This window comes from Dermacentor andersoni, chromosome 4 (assembly GCF_023375885.2).
Source record: "Dermacentor andersoni chromosome 4, qqDerAnde1_hic_scaffold, whole genome shotgun sequence".
Classification (NCBI taxonomy): Eukaryota; Metazoa; Arthropoda; class Arachnida; order Ixodida; family Ixodidae; genus Dermacentor; species Dermacentor andersoni.
Window position 1 is genome coordinate 13,668,707 of NC_092817.1, and position 16,623 is coordinate 13,685,329.

A 16,623-nucleotide genomic window follows, 5' to 3' on the forward strand; every position below is an offset into this window, starting at 1 on the left:
GCGCTGCGGATAAGACGCAAGAGCAAGGACAGAATGCACAGCGCCTGCCGGCCTACATCGCCGTGCCATATCTTTGCCCGCGCGTCCTTAAATATCTGCTACACACTGATGCCTCGGTAGGTCAAGGGCGCCGCGACCTAAAGGCAGTTTCACAACAATACGATCCTAGAGAAGATACGATGCGTGCTTTGGCGCTCGAGATTGAGGAGGTAGCGTTCTGACGGGTCACCACATGGGTGACACGCGGAGTATACTTACACGCGGAGTTCGCAGCGAAGGTACCAGGCGTAATATCCTTGCACAGCGGAATAGAGCTGCGGGCTAACTGTCTGATTAATGCCATTTGTTTTTGCTTGGTACACGATAAGTTATAGCGATACGCGACATGTAAGTACCTTTGCGCATGCACATCCTATACTGCGAATTCAGCAGCCGCTCAGCTGACGACGCGGCGCGGACGAACACCTATCGGAGGGCAGTTGGCTTCCTATTGACTAAGGAGTCCTGCAGCTTCCACAGTGCTGCAAACAGGGTACATACAGTACACGGACGCACATTCACTGGACAGCGCTCCCGTTTGGCGACGTCAGGTGCACAGCGGTCACTCCAGTGCTACGTCACTGCGAAACCGAGTGCATAGAGATAGGTTCTCATGCGGCGACGAGGCAATGTGCCGGAGTTTGCGAACCTACACACGCATCGGAGGCCAGTTGGATGACAAGCAGAGCGTGCACCTGCCTCCAAAGGGGGCTCGCAGCTGGCCGCCTCAACGCGGCCCACACAGAGCGGGCAGGCAAACAGTGCAAAGGAGGAGGAGAAGGTACGCTCCTTACAATAACAGTCTTCAGCGGGCGGACGGGCGAGATCGGGAAAAAGAGCCATCGTGAGCGGCCCGTTTGTCTGCAAGCCGTCTCGGCTGCGCGTCAATCAGGTCGAGCTTTTCTTGGCGGCGGCCGGACTCGATTACAAAGTGAAGCCCAAACAGAGAGCGAGCTCTCCCTGGCCCTTCGAGAGACCGCCGAAAGCAAAGCAGGTCAAGCCGCGCCCCACAACAGCTGCGGCGGCGCCCCCACGCCTCCGGCGGCTCAACGCCAGACGGAATCGGGTAATTTTGATCGAGCGCGCTCAGCGCGGGAGCCGCAGACCACAACTTTGGTTGATCGCCCGGTCACGGAATGTGTACGCGCTACTGATAGCTTCTCCTTGTTCGCCAGCGCTTTGCCAAACTGACTTTATAAAAATTGATGCCTGCTCTGCCGGCAAAGAACGGGCGCAGATTGCGCGGGGGTTTGTTGATGCCACCGCAAGCTGGGCCTACGCACTACCACTTTACCTTACAAGGTGCGTCGATTCGTGCCCGCCTGAACATATAAATTATTTGCTGTCGTTACCTGATAACGACAAAAACGATGAGAAACAGTACTATAGGCGGGCGTCAAGTCAAAAATGAAGTTTTAGTACTATAGGCGGGCGTCAAGTCAGAGCCGACGTTTTGATTGCCGGAGCCAGAATCCTGGCAGACAGCCTCCAATATGCTGATCACATATTCACGTTCCACACTGCAAGTTGGCGTTCGACACAGGTCTGTAGATGGCACGAACACTGACCAATTATCTCAAAGAACTACCACATCAAGACTAGAGATCTTGCAGAGCACAAATTCCATTGCGTGGCGTCCATTACGCGTCCGCTAATGTCAATGTATGAGTGTTCTGGATAAACTTGTGAACAGATCGAAAATCAGCCCATAGAGATTTAGCAAGAACTGTACGGCATTGCAGCGCTTAATTTCGCCTGCGCAATTGCCTGTTTGCCAGATATTTCGGTTCATTAAGACGTATGACGCCGCCAAAAGCTATACTGTTCTGGATAAGTTGTACTGTGGGCAGTTGCTGCTGGAGAATGCGGGACAAGTCAACGAACGCCGTACTTCTCTCGGATGAAGTAAACCCGCCGGGATGAGAACACGTAGACGCAGAACTTGAATCGCACGGGTCACACCATCGCTACCTGCCCGCAATTCCCAGCCGAAAGGACAGAAAGACGTGTGCGCGGCTCACGCTGAGACAGACGTGCAACGGGAGTTGGCGAGCAAACAATGGCGCGCAACAACAACAAGAGGGCGAAATGAACTTCGCCACGCATCGACGGGGTGGCGCGACGACGTACATTTCTAAGACGATGAAAAGACAGAGCCACCGACGGCGGCACCAAAACGGAGGCGGCTTCCATCAGCGTCAAGCCACTGGGGTTGTCAGAACAAACTAAGCACGGCTCGGAAAATAGGTTACTTCCGCGGCAAGCCGGTCGTTCCCGGGGCAGACGAATGAATTGCGGTATCTCCCGGGGCACGGCTCTTAATCTGGAAGGATGCGCAGCAAGGGTTGGGGCGCGCAAGCAGCTTTCCGGGGTCAAGAAACATCGTCGCGACTCGTTAGACCGCAACCAGCTGAGCTGATGTAGACACACAAGGTCGAGCCAAGCTAAGTGACCACATCGGTTCGGTTGAACAAGACTGTCCGTCAGCTCAGTGCACAAATCCCGCAGCCCCGAAAGAGTGCCGCTGGCCAGCGAAAAGCAGCCATTACGCCTGAAATGAGTTATTCTCATCCCTATATCCTTCACCGGTGCCGACCGCTCATTGATGAATGATGGGGTTCAGATCTCGCGGCGAAACGCTGCAGCTTATGATGCTTCTGCTCCGCGCTACAGAATATGCTTAATATTTTTCGGATATAAAGGACGAAGACAAACAATAGAGGCGGGAGCAAAAATCTCCACAAGACGCGGACACACAAGCGCGAGCACAACACTTACTGCAAGACGAACAGACGGCATCCTCGTCGCCATCAGAAGGCAGGGTGCGGTCGGTCGAATCGACCACGGGCACCTGCACCGAGGGCGGCGCACAGGCCGCGGAAGCACACGGGGCGGCCACCACCTTCATGGCGGCATCGTGCACCACCGTGACGACGGGTTCGACGGCGAGCACAACGACGGGAGACAGTGCACGCCGCTTCTGGGCGCTATCCGAAGTCAAGCACGCCACCCTGCCGTTCTTTCCGGGAGTAGGCTGCTGCTGGAGTTTGGGCCTGGGTGCGGCGGACGACGAGTCTTGCACGACGACGTCCTCTTCGGCTCGCGGCAAGGAAGCCGACCGCGCAGCGTCCGTCGGCTCCGGCTCGTCGAGGACGAACGTGCCCGAGCGCCTCAGCTTTCCCGGGGCTTCTTGCGTGGGCGCTTTTGGGGCTTCCTCTGCAGAGCTGCCGCTCTCCGCTGCGGCGTGCCGCGCATGCTTGGCGTTCTTCGCGAGTCCGGAAAACAGCGGCGCTTTAGGGCCGACAGAACAATCTCTGGTGGGAGCGGGGGCCGTCACTTTTGTCAGCGGCGGCGTGACCTGCCTCTGCAGCAGCGCGCTACCGTTGTTCCTGCTCGGCTGCGGTATATGGCCGACTTTCGCGCCGAACCGGGATCGCTTGGCTGGTACAGGCGCCGCCGTGAGAACGGGTATTCCGGACTCCTTTGCCGGGCGAGCAGCAGTCGAGGGCCGGGGTAGACGGGATGCGGTCGGGATGCGAGACGCGCGCGGACGCTTGCCCTCTGCGGCCGATTTTGGCGGGGTGTGCTCGGCGCTGATGGCGTTGAAGTACTGCACCTTGTCCCGAAAGCTTCCCTCGGACGCCTCCAGCTTGCTCGCTCCGTCAGCTTCCTCGACAGCGTCGCGCGGCGTCGAGCGGGCTGCGCTGGATGGAGCTAGCTGCGGCGAGTCGGCCCGCGCGGCACTGATGCCGCCGCTCTGCGCCGCTTCCTGAGCGGAACTGGCGCTAGACGTGCCGAGCGTGACCTCGTTTTCCAGCACGAAGGTTTCGTAGTTCACGGACTGGATCATGTCGTTCCCGATCACGCACACGTCCGGGGCGTCCTGGGTTTCCTGGACAGGCAGGTGGTCTACGATTATTACTTCTCTTTCTTCGGGGTCGTTCAGGTCCTCGGACTCCAGATCAGAGTCGCTGCAGAAGACGTTTTCGTACTGATCTACCGGAACGCCGCAGTCTTCGTCGATGACACGCTGACTGCCGAAGGGGACCCCGGGCGGTTCGTCATCGGGCGTCGACAAGGGCGACAGAAGGGACTCGCCGCCGTTGTCAGGCTTGAGAAAGATGAAGCTGGCTTTCTCGTCGGCCGGGAAGTCGTCGGAAACGTCAGAGACGGGAGAGACCGTCTCGCGGCTGATTCGCCGCTGCTGCTCGCACCTCGCAGGCTCCGCGGCGACGAATTCGAACTCGTCCTGCGCGGGACACTCTTCGCAGTTCGAACCGGTCGACGCCGAGTCGTGTCTTTGTCTCTGGAAGCTTCGTTTGGAATCAGCCGCCTCGGTGTCTTCGTTAGCGGCCTGTTTGTTCACGCCTTTGTTTGACTCGGGTCGCGACACCTCGGAGGCGTCATCGTGACTTTCTACGCAAGCTTGAGACATGTCTTCAGTACCCGCGAGTGGCTGCGTGTCATCTCTAGTATTCTCGGTGCAGGGTACCTGTTCGGCCTGGTCACAGTCGTCCTGGTAGCATTCGTTGACTTCGACAACGAAGGTGACGTTAGACGTAGGTTCACCGTTTTGTTCACATAGCGAGATTTCGTGTTCGCACTGTTCGCTAGCTAAGTTAGGCACGTCGTCGCGTTCAGTTTCTGAGTGGGCCACAGAAAACTTGCTTTCGGTGTTGCTTTCAGCGCCACTAGTCGCACCAAAATCACCCTGAACGCTGTCGGCCGAAGGCGGGCCACAGTCGGCGGACGCGGACTCCGGGCTCTCGAAGACGACGGCACCGTTGGCGACGGAGTGGCTGCTGTCGGCGTCTTCGCTCGGCACATCCGCCGCCGCAAGGCACGTTCCGTTCAACAGCAGCTTCTTCAGTGCTCGCATCTTGTCCTCCTGCTCGGGCTCACCGCCACCGAGATCGTGACCGGGAGTCAGAAAGTGGGGAAGCACCGCGTCGGAGAAGACCTTGCCGCTTCGTGACTCGTGGTTCCTCGTGGAAATGGCGCGCGGCAGTCTGAAGTCGCCGTTCATCTCTGCCTTGGGGTCGCAGTAGATGAGGCCCCAAACCGCGTTGGCGTCGCCGTCGTCGTCTGGACACTCGCTGCCGCCGGGGGCAGCCTCCAGAGAGCGTGGCAACGTGTGCGCCCGCATGACCAGCGCGGCCTCCTGGCGACGTTTCGCCTCGGGCGATTCACTGACGTCCAGGGGCACAGAGGACCACTGGGACAGTTCGTCCTTGCGCGTCGCCTCTGTCACCGCGGCGTCCGACATGCGCCTCCTGCCAGGTTCTTGGTGGCCGGCTTTTTTCTTGTCCTTGCCGAAACGGAACATGCGCAGGAACGCGCTCTTGTCGTTCCCGCCGGGCGCCACATCCTTGGTTTTGGATCCGCCGCCGCTACTGCCGCTTCCGATGCGGAACGACCAGCTCCTCTTGAAGGTCTCTTCTTTGGCGGCGGCCGGGGGCGACGGCTTGCGCAGGGATCCCCGGCGCTCGAAGAGGCCTAGCGGCGATTCCTCGTCGCCGACAGCGTTGCTCGGCGACGGACCACCGTCCAAGTTGCGGTTCCACTTGACGCGCATTTTCTTCCGCCACGAAGACATGGCGGGTCGTCGATTGCAGCTCAGGCCTCGAACACTGGAAGCAGCCGCACGGAGTAGCAGCAGCAGCGGCAGATGCGAAGGCGTCGACCCTGAGTCGAGCGCGCGTCCAGAGCGACGATGTTTCCCACGGCCGGTGACAGCGGCGGAGGCGCGGCAACCTTCCGGGACTCGCCCTTCATCATTTAGAGCGGCGGCCGCCGCTTACACGCTACAACACAACCAAAAGAAGGAAAAGGCCAGGCGGAGGTCCGGCGGCACTCGATGGGCTGCCAGACAGATGATCGGTCGCCCCAATCACGCACGCAACTTCGCCGAGGGGTGGCAGGCGCTCTCTCGAATCCGACGCACACGCTGCGTCGAAGCCCGTTGCTTCGAGCACTGAACAACCAGCCGCTTTGGCACAGCGGCGCGAGAAGAGCGCGCGCAATCCACCGGCACGCGAGACGGGCACGAGAAATCCTGCGACGTCTTTCTCCTTCTTCGAAAAGAAAACCGCAGACGACGACGAGGCAGAGGCTCGCTGCAGCAGCCGGTAACTCGCAGCAGCCGGCGAAGTGGGGGGAAACGACAGCTCTCTCACCGCAAACAAAGAGTGCAGCGCGTACACACACACACACGCACGCGCGAGCACCGCGGCGACAGCTGCGAACGATGCCGAGTTCACAAAAGGGCGTCTCGCGTGTCCTCTCGCGCTCTGGCAGCCGCAGCAGCAGAGATAGGTCAAGCAACGAAGAGGATGGCGACGGCAGAGGCGATGTTGAGCGCAGCTTTTGAAGGAGGCACACAACTTTGCGTCACGAGTGATACGGATGCCGCGGGAAGGGACTGAGAGAAGCGAAGAAGCCGAGCAGCAGGCCAGGCATCGGCCGAGGAGCAACCACCAACTGCTCTCGAGTCGGGCCCCCCTGAAAGGCGCGCGCACACACGAACACACCAGCGGCGAAGCGCGCTGGCTGCCTGACGGCTCTACAACACGCACAAAGTGGCGATGGAAAGTGGTTCGGCGAGGAGGCAGATGAAATATAAATACGGACCATTGCGGAGCTTTCCAGCAGGCCGTCTCGCACTCGCCTTCATCACAGCGTCTGCTGCCGTTCGCACTCACCCCTCGATGCACCCCACCTCCACACCCCTGGAGCTCGGGGAGAGAAGGAAGGGGGGTTGGTGCACCCCTCTCCCGTCCCAAACAGGATCCGCGACGCGCGCGCGGAGGCAGCCGCTGCGGCAAGGACAAGAGCGCCTCCGTACGCGCACACACTGCTTGTTGTGTGCCGCTTGGCCCATTCTGAAGTCCCGACGACGACGCGGCCTTTCCCAGCGCACCCCACCAGTCTCGGCACGCAAACGAACATGCATATTATGAGGGTTTGTCGATGAGCATCGTAGAATGGCAAGCATTTCAGCGACACCGTCCTTTTTCGTGCAGTCAGAAACGCAAAAGCCACGCGCACCAGCTTGGCGGCGTATAAGTGTCTTGTTAATTTGTCAAAACCAGGTGAGGCTGCGTTTACCGCCAGCCATGTTATAGTAGGTTGCGGAATTACGAAGACCACGAGCACAGTGGTCCGCGTCGAGTATTTCTGCTTTGATATGATAAAAGTTTGTAGTTTGCAACGTAACCGCATTAAGCTAACTCGCAGTCATACTGCTGCCGGGGGGGGGGGGGGGGGGAGAAAAGGTACTGCGTTATCCGCTATGATAGACATCCGTAAGTTTAGTTTTCGAAAATGCAAGGGAACACTGTTAGCACTTAGCAATAGCTAAGTAAGAAGAAATGCGCGAGACGATCAGTTATTCCAATGCGCACTGTCTCTATACAGTCAATGTGCGTGGCTACGTTTTCACATGCTGTGGGGCGATTATGCGATATTCCAATGGGTCAGGGACACGCGTTCCTGCAAGGCTTTCGGCCGAATTGCATCTTTGTTGAAGGCAGCATTTCTCTTTAGCTCCACTCGCAGGGTCTTAAAGCAATGTGTCACAACAAAATCGGGAGAAAGTTAAGTAAAAACATTAAACGCGGAGCAACTTTGTATAGCACTTAAGTCTTCCTTCTTGAAGTATCAGCTTTACACGACCACATTCTTCCCAATCCAAAGTTTTATCGACCGCAGCTCGTTTTGCTTCTTATCCTTGGAAATATGATGCAGTGTTATCTTTCCCGATATTACACGGTTTCGGCACGTTGCACGTGCAGTTACTTTGCACCCGTTGTTCGTCTGTCGCCGTTCCCAAGAAAACCGAAACGCCCCGGAAACCGCACGGGCCGGGGACCCACGACCGCTGCGTGGCTTTGGAGAAAACCTGCGCAGCGGCGCCAGCGTAGCTGGAAAGGGCGAACAGTTGACGACGACGACGCTGACCGGCCGCTACGGGCACAACCGGCGGGAGCGCAGCGGCCAGAGGGACAGACAACCGCTCAGAACATGAATCGAGATAACCCCGCACTATGGAAAGATTGTCGATCGTATTGGTCAAGGTGATCCATGCTTTTTTTCATCAAACATGGATTTATAGTTTTAATTCTTCACTAAAAGTCGCGACAAATGACCTTTGGCGCCCCACGTGGCAAAAACATGAAGATGCACAAGAGGTCTGTCACGTGACCTGCTATTAGTGTGCGCGGTTCCTGGTCTATTTATCAGTATTGAAATGCAGTACACGTTTTCTGTTATAACATTGTGTAACTTACAATGTGCAGATAGGCCTCCGTTTGCAATGAGCAGAAATGTGGCGCTGCCTTCGTCTTGTTTTTCGACGAGTTGGCTTGGCTCGTCTATCGACAGAATAGCTACGACGGGGGCTAGCCAGCCATGACGTAGGCGTGTACTTGGAGAAAAACGCGGTACAAATATATGGAAGGTATGTCTAACAACGCAAACTTAATGTACCAGTTTCTTATTTTCAAAATGTGTTGAAAAGGTCCAAATTTAGGTGGTTAACCACAATCACCCCTGTGAATGCATAGCGATGGGCGGCTTTCACAATTTTCAAGGCGGGCTATTGGCATCGCTCTCACTTCTCAGCGTTGCTGGAGAAGAAAATCTTACTTTTTTAGAGGCTGCTCAGATGGAAAAATTCCGCTTACAAAATATCCGCACGCTTTTGGAAGTAGCCACTGCAGGTGTAAACACTACCGAGGGTGAGCTTTGCGTTTTGGCATAAAAAAACTAGGTATTTAAAAATCGGTTGTCAGTTCATTTGAGCGTTTGTTGCAAACGCCTCGTTGCAGCACTCAAAACGAGACAACTCCATAACCAGAGTCGGGACGACTCGGATTTCATTCTAGATTCATGGGCGCCACCATCTTGGCCCGACGAACGATTTCTCAGTTTAGTGCGCAGTGACCTCAAATTTACATGGTCATGAAGAACCGAAGATATGCATCCGTCGAAACATTGTCATGCGCACTAATCGCCTGTAGTACCGTGAATTTGGTTGATAGAGATAGAAAACGGCGGCGTTAGCAGCCCAAGGTGATCACACTCAAATGCTTCCGCAACATAGTCCATAGCTTATAGGCACCCCCTTGCAGGTGAGATTTGCGAAAACTACATGATACCACAGACGCTGTGCAGAGATAAACGCATCTTACGAATAAAATTTCACGTGAACATTGCTGCGTCCTGGCTGTATGTTTTCAGGTTGCCATCGTCATTACCACAGCGTTGACGCCACGGTGCTTATCTGTTACTACCATCATCGGCGCCTGATGACGTCATGCTTTGGGCAAATAACGGCAGTCACTGAATCGGTTATCTCCCCGTCCACTGCCTGCACTTCGATCTCGTGTCCTGTCGTGCCAGTAGGCCCATAGCTCGATTTTCCTGCTCGCATCCACGTAACCGCAACTACACGGTGTTTGATGCGCGTGAAACCTGAACTGGGCCTCTGCTCCCCTGCTTTCTCCCGCCATTTCTGACCCCGTATATAGAGAACGCATTCAGACGGTCTGAAGATTGTCGGTACACTTCTTGCAGACCAAATTGCTTTCTTATAGACTTTATACATATATATACATGCACGAAAGTTGCAAACAAGTCTCCTCTCGCCTACAGTGGTTGAGAGGCTTTCGAACAGGTCGTTTGCAGAAAGTATATATAAACATCCAAAAAGACTTACAAAGAGAAACACGTGCGGACAATTCACAGGCCGTCAGACGATCTGTGGAATTTTACAGAGGACCTGGAAGGGTTTCTAAAGACAGCACAACATTTTAAAGGAGCACTAAATAGAAGGCCTCACAAAGTTTAGACCAATAAACCATTCTTTCAAAACTTAATTTCGTTAAAGGGACACTAAAGGCAAATAAAGTCACGCTAATGTTATAGATTAGTGTTCGAGAATCTATAAGGCGCCAATATTATCGCGAACAGAGCCTAAATACTCGAGAAATCGAGGTAAATGCAGGACATGATTAGAGACTCGTCCGGGACTTTCAAGCACTTGCCCGATGACGAAGGCACTCCTCAGTTAAATTGTGTCATTAGTACTCAACCACTCGTTGCAAAAAACATCATTGTATTGTATTATAAGACGAACTAAAATTTTTGTTGTCCATTTCTATTTGACTTTTACGAAAAAGAACTCGCTGAAATTACCCTCGACACGGGCGGACCACCCACGCTTTCGCGTTTCGGTAGTTTCGTTGTCGCGTAGCGCTGTGCTGGTTTTGCTGGTTCGCGAAACAAACGGCAAGTAGCAGAGAATTCAACTTCCATGCGATGTCGCGGGATGCCCGAACGGTCTACACAAACTTGGCCAAAAAAGCAGTTGCAGCTACAGTGTACTGATGCGGCGAATCCGCCACTCTGACGTCATCTACTCACCGACGGCAGCAAAGGGCGGTGATGGCGTACGCAACGTCACCAATCCCCCCAGTTAAGTGGCGGGAGATTTGAATTTCGAAAAAGCTATTCGGACCCTTCAGATGCAATTTTCTCGTAAACTGCCTTTTCTTGGCGCGAAACAGGTGTCGCGAGGTTTCTGGAATGGTATTTAAACAGTCCACGTCGACTTATTATTTGCCTTTAATGTCTCTTTAAGGTTGACTACTAGAATAGGAACTGAAAGCGAAGCTTCAATTTTTTTAATGTCGCGCCGGAACCCCAGCGCCGGTACACCAACATGACGTAATGAATTTCAAAGTATTTTCTCGTATTTCGGCCATTGTTGCGGAGTAAACGTTATCGAAATTCGCTAAGTTTTTTGACTGGCTGCTTTAGAATAGAATGTAGCGCATCTTTATCGATTACAAGTTCACTATATATGCGCGCATACCACAGGTCGTCGAAATTCACGACGCGACGGCGAGCTAGCACGAAAATTTCAAATCAGATTGGCCAGCCTGTCTTTCGCTTGTTTGAGTCTTCGCTGGCTTAATATCAAGCCTCCTCACACTGTAAACGTGGTTTATCTTTCTTTCTTTCTGGTATTGTAGAATGGTACAACACTTTCTCATTTTTACATGCACGCCCTTTAAGCTACTAAACGGCACGGACACGATCGCAAGAACGTCGCACAAGGTCTCTCCATCCCACTCAGCTTCACCACGCAGGACAACGCATCTCTAGTCCGCCGTCGTGTGCGTGCACACGGCCGTGCGAAGCCGCCTTCGAAATCACGGCGCTCGCGTTGGCCGCACAGTGATCGAGCGGGCGCGCGCGTCCGCAGCCCTGAACGAACGCCACGGAGCACAACGCCAGCGAACACGATCGAGGCGAACACGTCACAGGTTGCGAGGCGCTGTATAGTTAATTTGGCGCGCATGGAACAGGTGACGAGAACTACACCGCGCACTCCGATACTACATCGCTCCGATAAGCAACGTATCGCTTCGCGCATGGCGCAAGCCTTGCTCATTCACAGTAGTAAGACATCTGCATACCACGTAACACCTTGCCCAGCAAACGAATTCGGTACTTATTCAAAACATACAAGTGACGGAGAAGCACAGGGAAGAAACGGGCTGGCCACCGGAAGGGGCACAACGCCTGTCTGCTGCGTTTTATAGGAGGTGATAGAAAAAAGAAAATGGAAGTTATAGAACGAAGGGAATGAAAGAAGAAAGAATGAACGACATTTACAGCACAAATACTGAAGTATAAACAATGACAAAGACTAGAGCACAGTGCTATAGGCTGCCACCTTCAGGGGACACTGAATGGAAAAATAACTTGAGCTGCATTATACCAAACAACCCTTTCGCCTGCAAGACCAAAAGAGCCGCTCTTGTCGTGAGACGAGACTCGAAGATGAAGCCAGAAAATAGCAAACGACTGGTGGCGTCCCGGAAGTTCCTGCACCTGCAGTACGCCGTGACATCATAGACTTTCGCAGCGTCTTGTCGGCACTAGTTAATTTAGTATCGGTAAAGACGCGCTTCATTTATTCCAAGGGAGCCAGAGGCAGAATTCGGCACGTTTCCAAAACTGCTACTAACCGCACACAACGCCCTCCAAGTACGAAAAAGTACTCTGAAATCGATGACGTAACACTGACGTCCCGACGCTGAGGTTTCGGCGCGAAATTGAAGGCAAGGTATACTTGGAATATTTTTTTCTTCTAATGATCAACGAATAATAGCAAAGTTTGCGAAAATAATATTTTGCAAGAATACTTTATCAAAATAAACTGATTTAGTCTTTTTCTTTAGTAGAATCCCTAATTAGTAGTCCCTAATGCGCCGAGTAGCGCGACAGAGGAGCCCGCCTCGGGCCAAAATTTCCCATCCCTTGGCTCGGCAGTCAGTTGCTTGATACGGGGCGAGAGAGAGCACTATCGCTGTAGATGAACTTGAGTCCCTGCCCATCTTTAATCGGATGTGTTTTTTTTCTTCCGCTTCTTCTGGCACATATACAGGAGGCAGTTGTCTATCTTTTTTTCCTTTTCTCGGACCAAGAATCAAGCACGCACCAATAACACGAAAGAGATCGAGAGACAGAGAGAGAGAGCGACGTATGCGTTACGAAACGAGAGAGGAAGGAAACAACGGCCTCGAAAAGAAAGACGCAAGGCACACGGATTCCCCGACCTCGGCGAGAGCCGTAAACCAAAGCGCGCAGGCCAGAAACCCACCGTTTCACGGGCACAGCCGACGTTTCGAATCGTGGCCCGCCCTCCGTGTGCTTCTGTACGGTCCGGCACCGTCGACTTGAAATGCGAGCGCGTAGTATACGCATACCGGGGCCGTCTTTCGCTCTCGCAAGTATATATACACCGCCAGTTCGAAGCCACAGAAAGAAGCGAGAAAGAAATGGCGCATGGGGTGGATAAGGGCAAGCGGGGGTCACTCTTTGAGCCAGCGGGGCGCGTTTTTCCAGCCGGCCAGAACGAATGCGCGCACGGCCCGAAAACTGGTCCGGCTGCTCGCGGCCCTCGACGCTCGAGTGGATCGCCCGAGTGGCGCGCGCAGAGCGACCGGCCAGCAACAGGCCTCGTCGGAAGGGCCGCTCCCCTTGTTACGCTATCGCAGCTGCGCCGCCAGAGAAAAGGCCGGCCTCGTAACGCGAAGCGACGGCCAAGCGGCGGGTAGCCGGGCGCGAGTAGCGTGCCTGGCCTGACGCGGGGACCAGAATATTTAAAGTGACGGACCGAGACCTGTTCGGGGAAGAGGACAAGGGAGCTCGGGCTACGTATATATGGTGCCCCGTGGAAGCTCCACGGAGATTGAACGTGAGCCCACGGCCGGACCCAGTCGTTGAAAGACGTCGCCGCCTATACTGTGCGTGTTCCAGCAACGTCATCCTGCGCATAATCCCACAGGCACGAGAGACTCGCACGCCACCGAGTAGAGCATCTGTAATTTGCATATTCGAAACTATGCGACACCGCATGCATGCGCAATGCTCTTTTTGCATAGATAGTGTCAATCCACCGCAAGGGGTAAACTGGATATTTACTGACTAAACTTCCCGCCGTTGTATACCTATAGTTCTACGTCTACATTTTTTGTCATTCCGTGATTATATATATATATATATATATATATATATATATATATATATATATATATGGTGTCCCACGTAACTTCTGCTAAAATAAAAAATTATATGCGAGTGCCACGTAGCTGGACAGAACTAAGGTATAGTTTGCTGTCGCTTGGACCAAGTCAGACTATTTCTTTTTGTACCTCACCTAATTACATAATCATTTTCTTAATTAGTCAACTTCGTTAAATACTATATTACGGGCAAAAAGTGACAATGAGAAAATTGTAGGCCATCATGAAAAATTCCCGATCCATCTTTCTGTTGCTCTATACGTGCTATATCAATGTATTTTCCAATCCTGAAAGAAAGCCCGCAACTATATATATATATATATATATATATATATATATATATATATATATATATATACGAGAAGAAAGGGGGTTAACCGAGGGGCCCGATTTTTAATAGTCATATCATGAGAAGCCAACAAACACTGACACCAAGGACAACATAGGGGAAATTGTCCTTGGTGTCAGTGTTTGTTGGCTTCTCATGATATGACTATTAAAAATCGGGCCCCTCGGTTAACCCCCTTTCTTCTCGTTTATTACATTACGAGGGTCTCGAATTCGGCAACACTGATGCCTTCAGGTAGCATATGTGGCTTTATCGACCAGTTGCCTTCACCCAAAAAGATTACGTTCTCGTGACGCCTGCGGCAAAAACGACGTTCCACGTCCGCCGCCAAGGTCTGTGAGTGGTGGCGCTCGCTAACACTCCCAGGGTTCTACTAGTACACATGAATACCCAAGAAAGTGGATGGGGAAACGCCGCCGCGGTAGCTCAATTGGTAGAGCATCGCACGCGAAATGCGAAGGTTGTGGGTTCGGTTCCTACCTGCGGCAAGTTGTCTTTTCATCCGCTTTAATTTCAGTTAATTTATCGTTTCTATATTTCATTTATTAAGCACAAGTAATTTCCCCTATGTTGTCCTTGGTGTCAGTGTTTGTTGGCTTCTCATGATATGATTATATATATATATATATATATATATATATATATATATATATATATATATATATATATACCACGCGATTAGTCACGCGACACTTTTGGCGGCTGCTTTCGCAGGTTCCTTTCAGGCTTGGAAATGTTTTAAGCATAAAGTACTGAGCAACAGAAAAGATGGCTCAGGAATTTTTTTCACGATGGTCTACCATTTCCTTATTGGCAAATTCGCTCTGATTATAATTTTTCTGAAGTTAATTAATTAATTAATGACAATTTGTGCAACAAAACATAGCCGGACTTGCTAACTGACGGCAAACAACATTACCTTGATTACGTCCAGCTACGTGGCACTCGCATATTCTTTTGGCACAAGTTATGTGGGGCATCTGGTGTATATACACATCCCCTTCAATCACGGATTATGACAGTGTTCCGATAAATACGCCAAAGTTAGGTATAGCTAGTGTTATTCCAAGGGTCTGGAGACTGCAATACAAGAAAGGTCAGGGTGTTAGGTACATTTTCAAGTGTGTGTGTGTAGCAAAACTCGGCACACTGCGGGAGAAATAAAGTCAGATGAAGTCGCTTATTTACTTCAAGCCCACTGTCTATGGTTTTTTTTTTTTTTCCTTGGTACCACTAGACAGAGCTGGCCAAAAACAGGTTGCGTGCACAAATGTATGTAGCGTAAAAGGATAACACTGCGTTGTTCTCTCGGTCATCGCCTTAATTGTCATTAAGCCGGTTTTAACATCGTAAGCGAAAGACGTTTTCAAGGAAAGGAGCCGCCTGCGCGCACAACAGCGCCTGCCTCGCCCCGTTTATTTGCCGTTCACGATCATTGCACAGCAGACAGCGCAAAGCCACCGGATTTCCCCGCGTTCTCTTCGCTCGACTGCTGCGCGCACGTACGATGGCAGTTCGCCAAGCAGCCATCACGACGACGTGTGCACTACACGCAGAGAACTCGCATATGCGTGGTGCAGGCTGTGGTTCTATATACAGACGACAAGCACGACGTGTTGATTGCACCGTGACTGCGATGTCGCACGAAATAGAAGTCAAAACGCACGAAATGCTTCCTCTTTGACTGGGCGAGCTGTCCGCTGTGGAACAGACGGTGCTCGAAACAGTCGATTAACACTTGTCGGACAAGGGGTGCCTGACGAAGGCAAGCCCTCTAGTCGAAACATTGGCTCAAGTCTGAGACATTCCACGTTCGAGCATCGCCATCTCCGTCTTCCTGCCAATATCAGACGGCATTAGAAGGCTTAAGAGATGCCCAGTTTCCGCACAATCCCGCACAGTAGCACGCTGACTCGCTCCCTTGGAAATGTTCATCTGTCGTGCGGAAAAGTTTGCAGTACATACGGCAATGGTCTCTTCGTACGGTGAGGCGGTGCGACACACACATCGACACGGCTTATGAGCACTTGGGCGGCTTGCGCAACTCAGTGCAGTGCAGGCTCGCAACACGTGTTGTTCTTTGGGTTGTCGCCAGGGAGAGCCCACTACAGCGCCGCACCTCTGCTTCGAAGCGTGAGCCCACAGACGCTAGCGCACGGAACTATACACGGCGGGAACAAGAGGGCAACGCGAGTTCTTAGCAGAGGCCAACGAGCGCTGTCCCGCGGAGATCATCCACGTCGTCGACGATCGCTGTGTGCCCCAACCACGGCTCAACAAATCAATCGCACGCAAGAAGCGGACTTATGGTTGTTCTCTCTGGCAAGTAACAAGACAAAGAAGTGGTTGCCCTGACAAAAGGACATGACATTGCCGCGGTCGACACGTCTTCGTCAAAGCAGACACCTCAACTTTTTCAAACAAAGGCAAAGTGACGAGGCGAAAAGAACGGGTGCCGGCGGGGCTCGGGCGTTTCCGCGCTGAAACTTTTCGCCGCCATCTGCCAAGACGCTTCCACAAGTCCCGTCGCGGCGGCGGCGCGCGCAGCACACGCATAGAGGAGCAGTCCTTCGACACGGCACTCGAAGGCGCGTCGCCTGTCACGAGAAGAGGCAGGCAGCAGAGCCGAGCCGTGTT

General features: G+C 53.0%; 1 protein-coding gene across 4 annotated transcripts in view; it reads right to left on the minus strand.

Annotated features, from left to right (window-relative positions):
• Positions 1 to 16,623, minus strand: part of LOC126535961 (uncharacterized) — a 146,733-nt gene that overhangs the window by 35,376 nt on the left and 94,734 nt on the right. Inside the window, exon 1 of one of the 4 annotated variants that reach the window (XM_050182840.3) lies at positions 2,818 to 6,559. The exons of the other annotated variants lie outside the window; for them this stretch is intronic. Coding sequence (XP_050038797.3) covers positions 2,818 to 5,635 — 2,818 coding nt within the window. The 5' untranslated portion in view covers positions 5,636 to 6,559. Of the gene's footprint in view, positions 1 to 2,817; positions 6,560 to 16,623 lie in introns of those variants that run through there. 4 annotated transcript variants of the gene reach the window in all.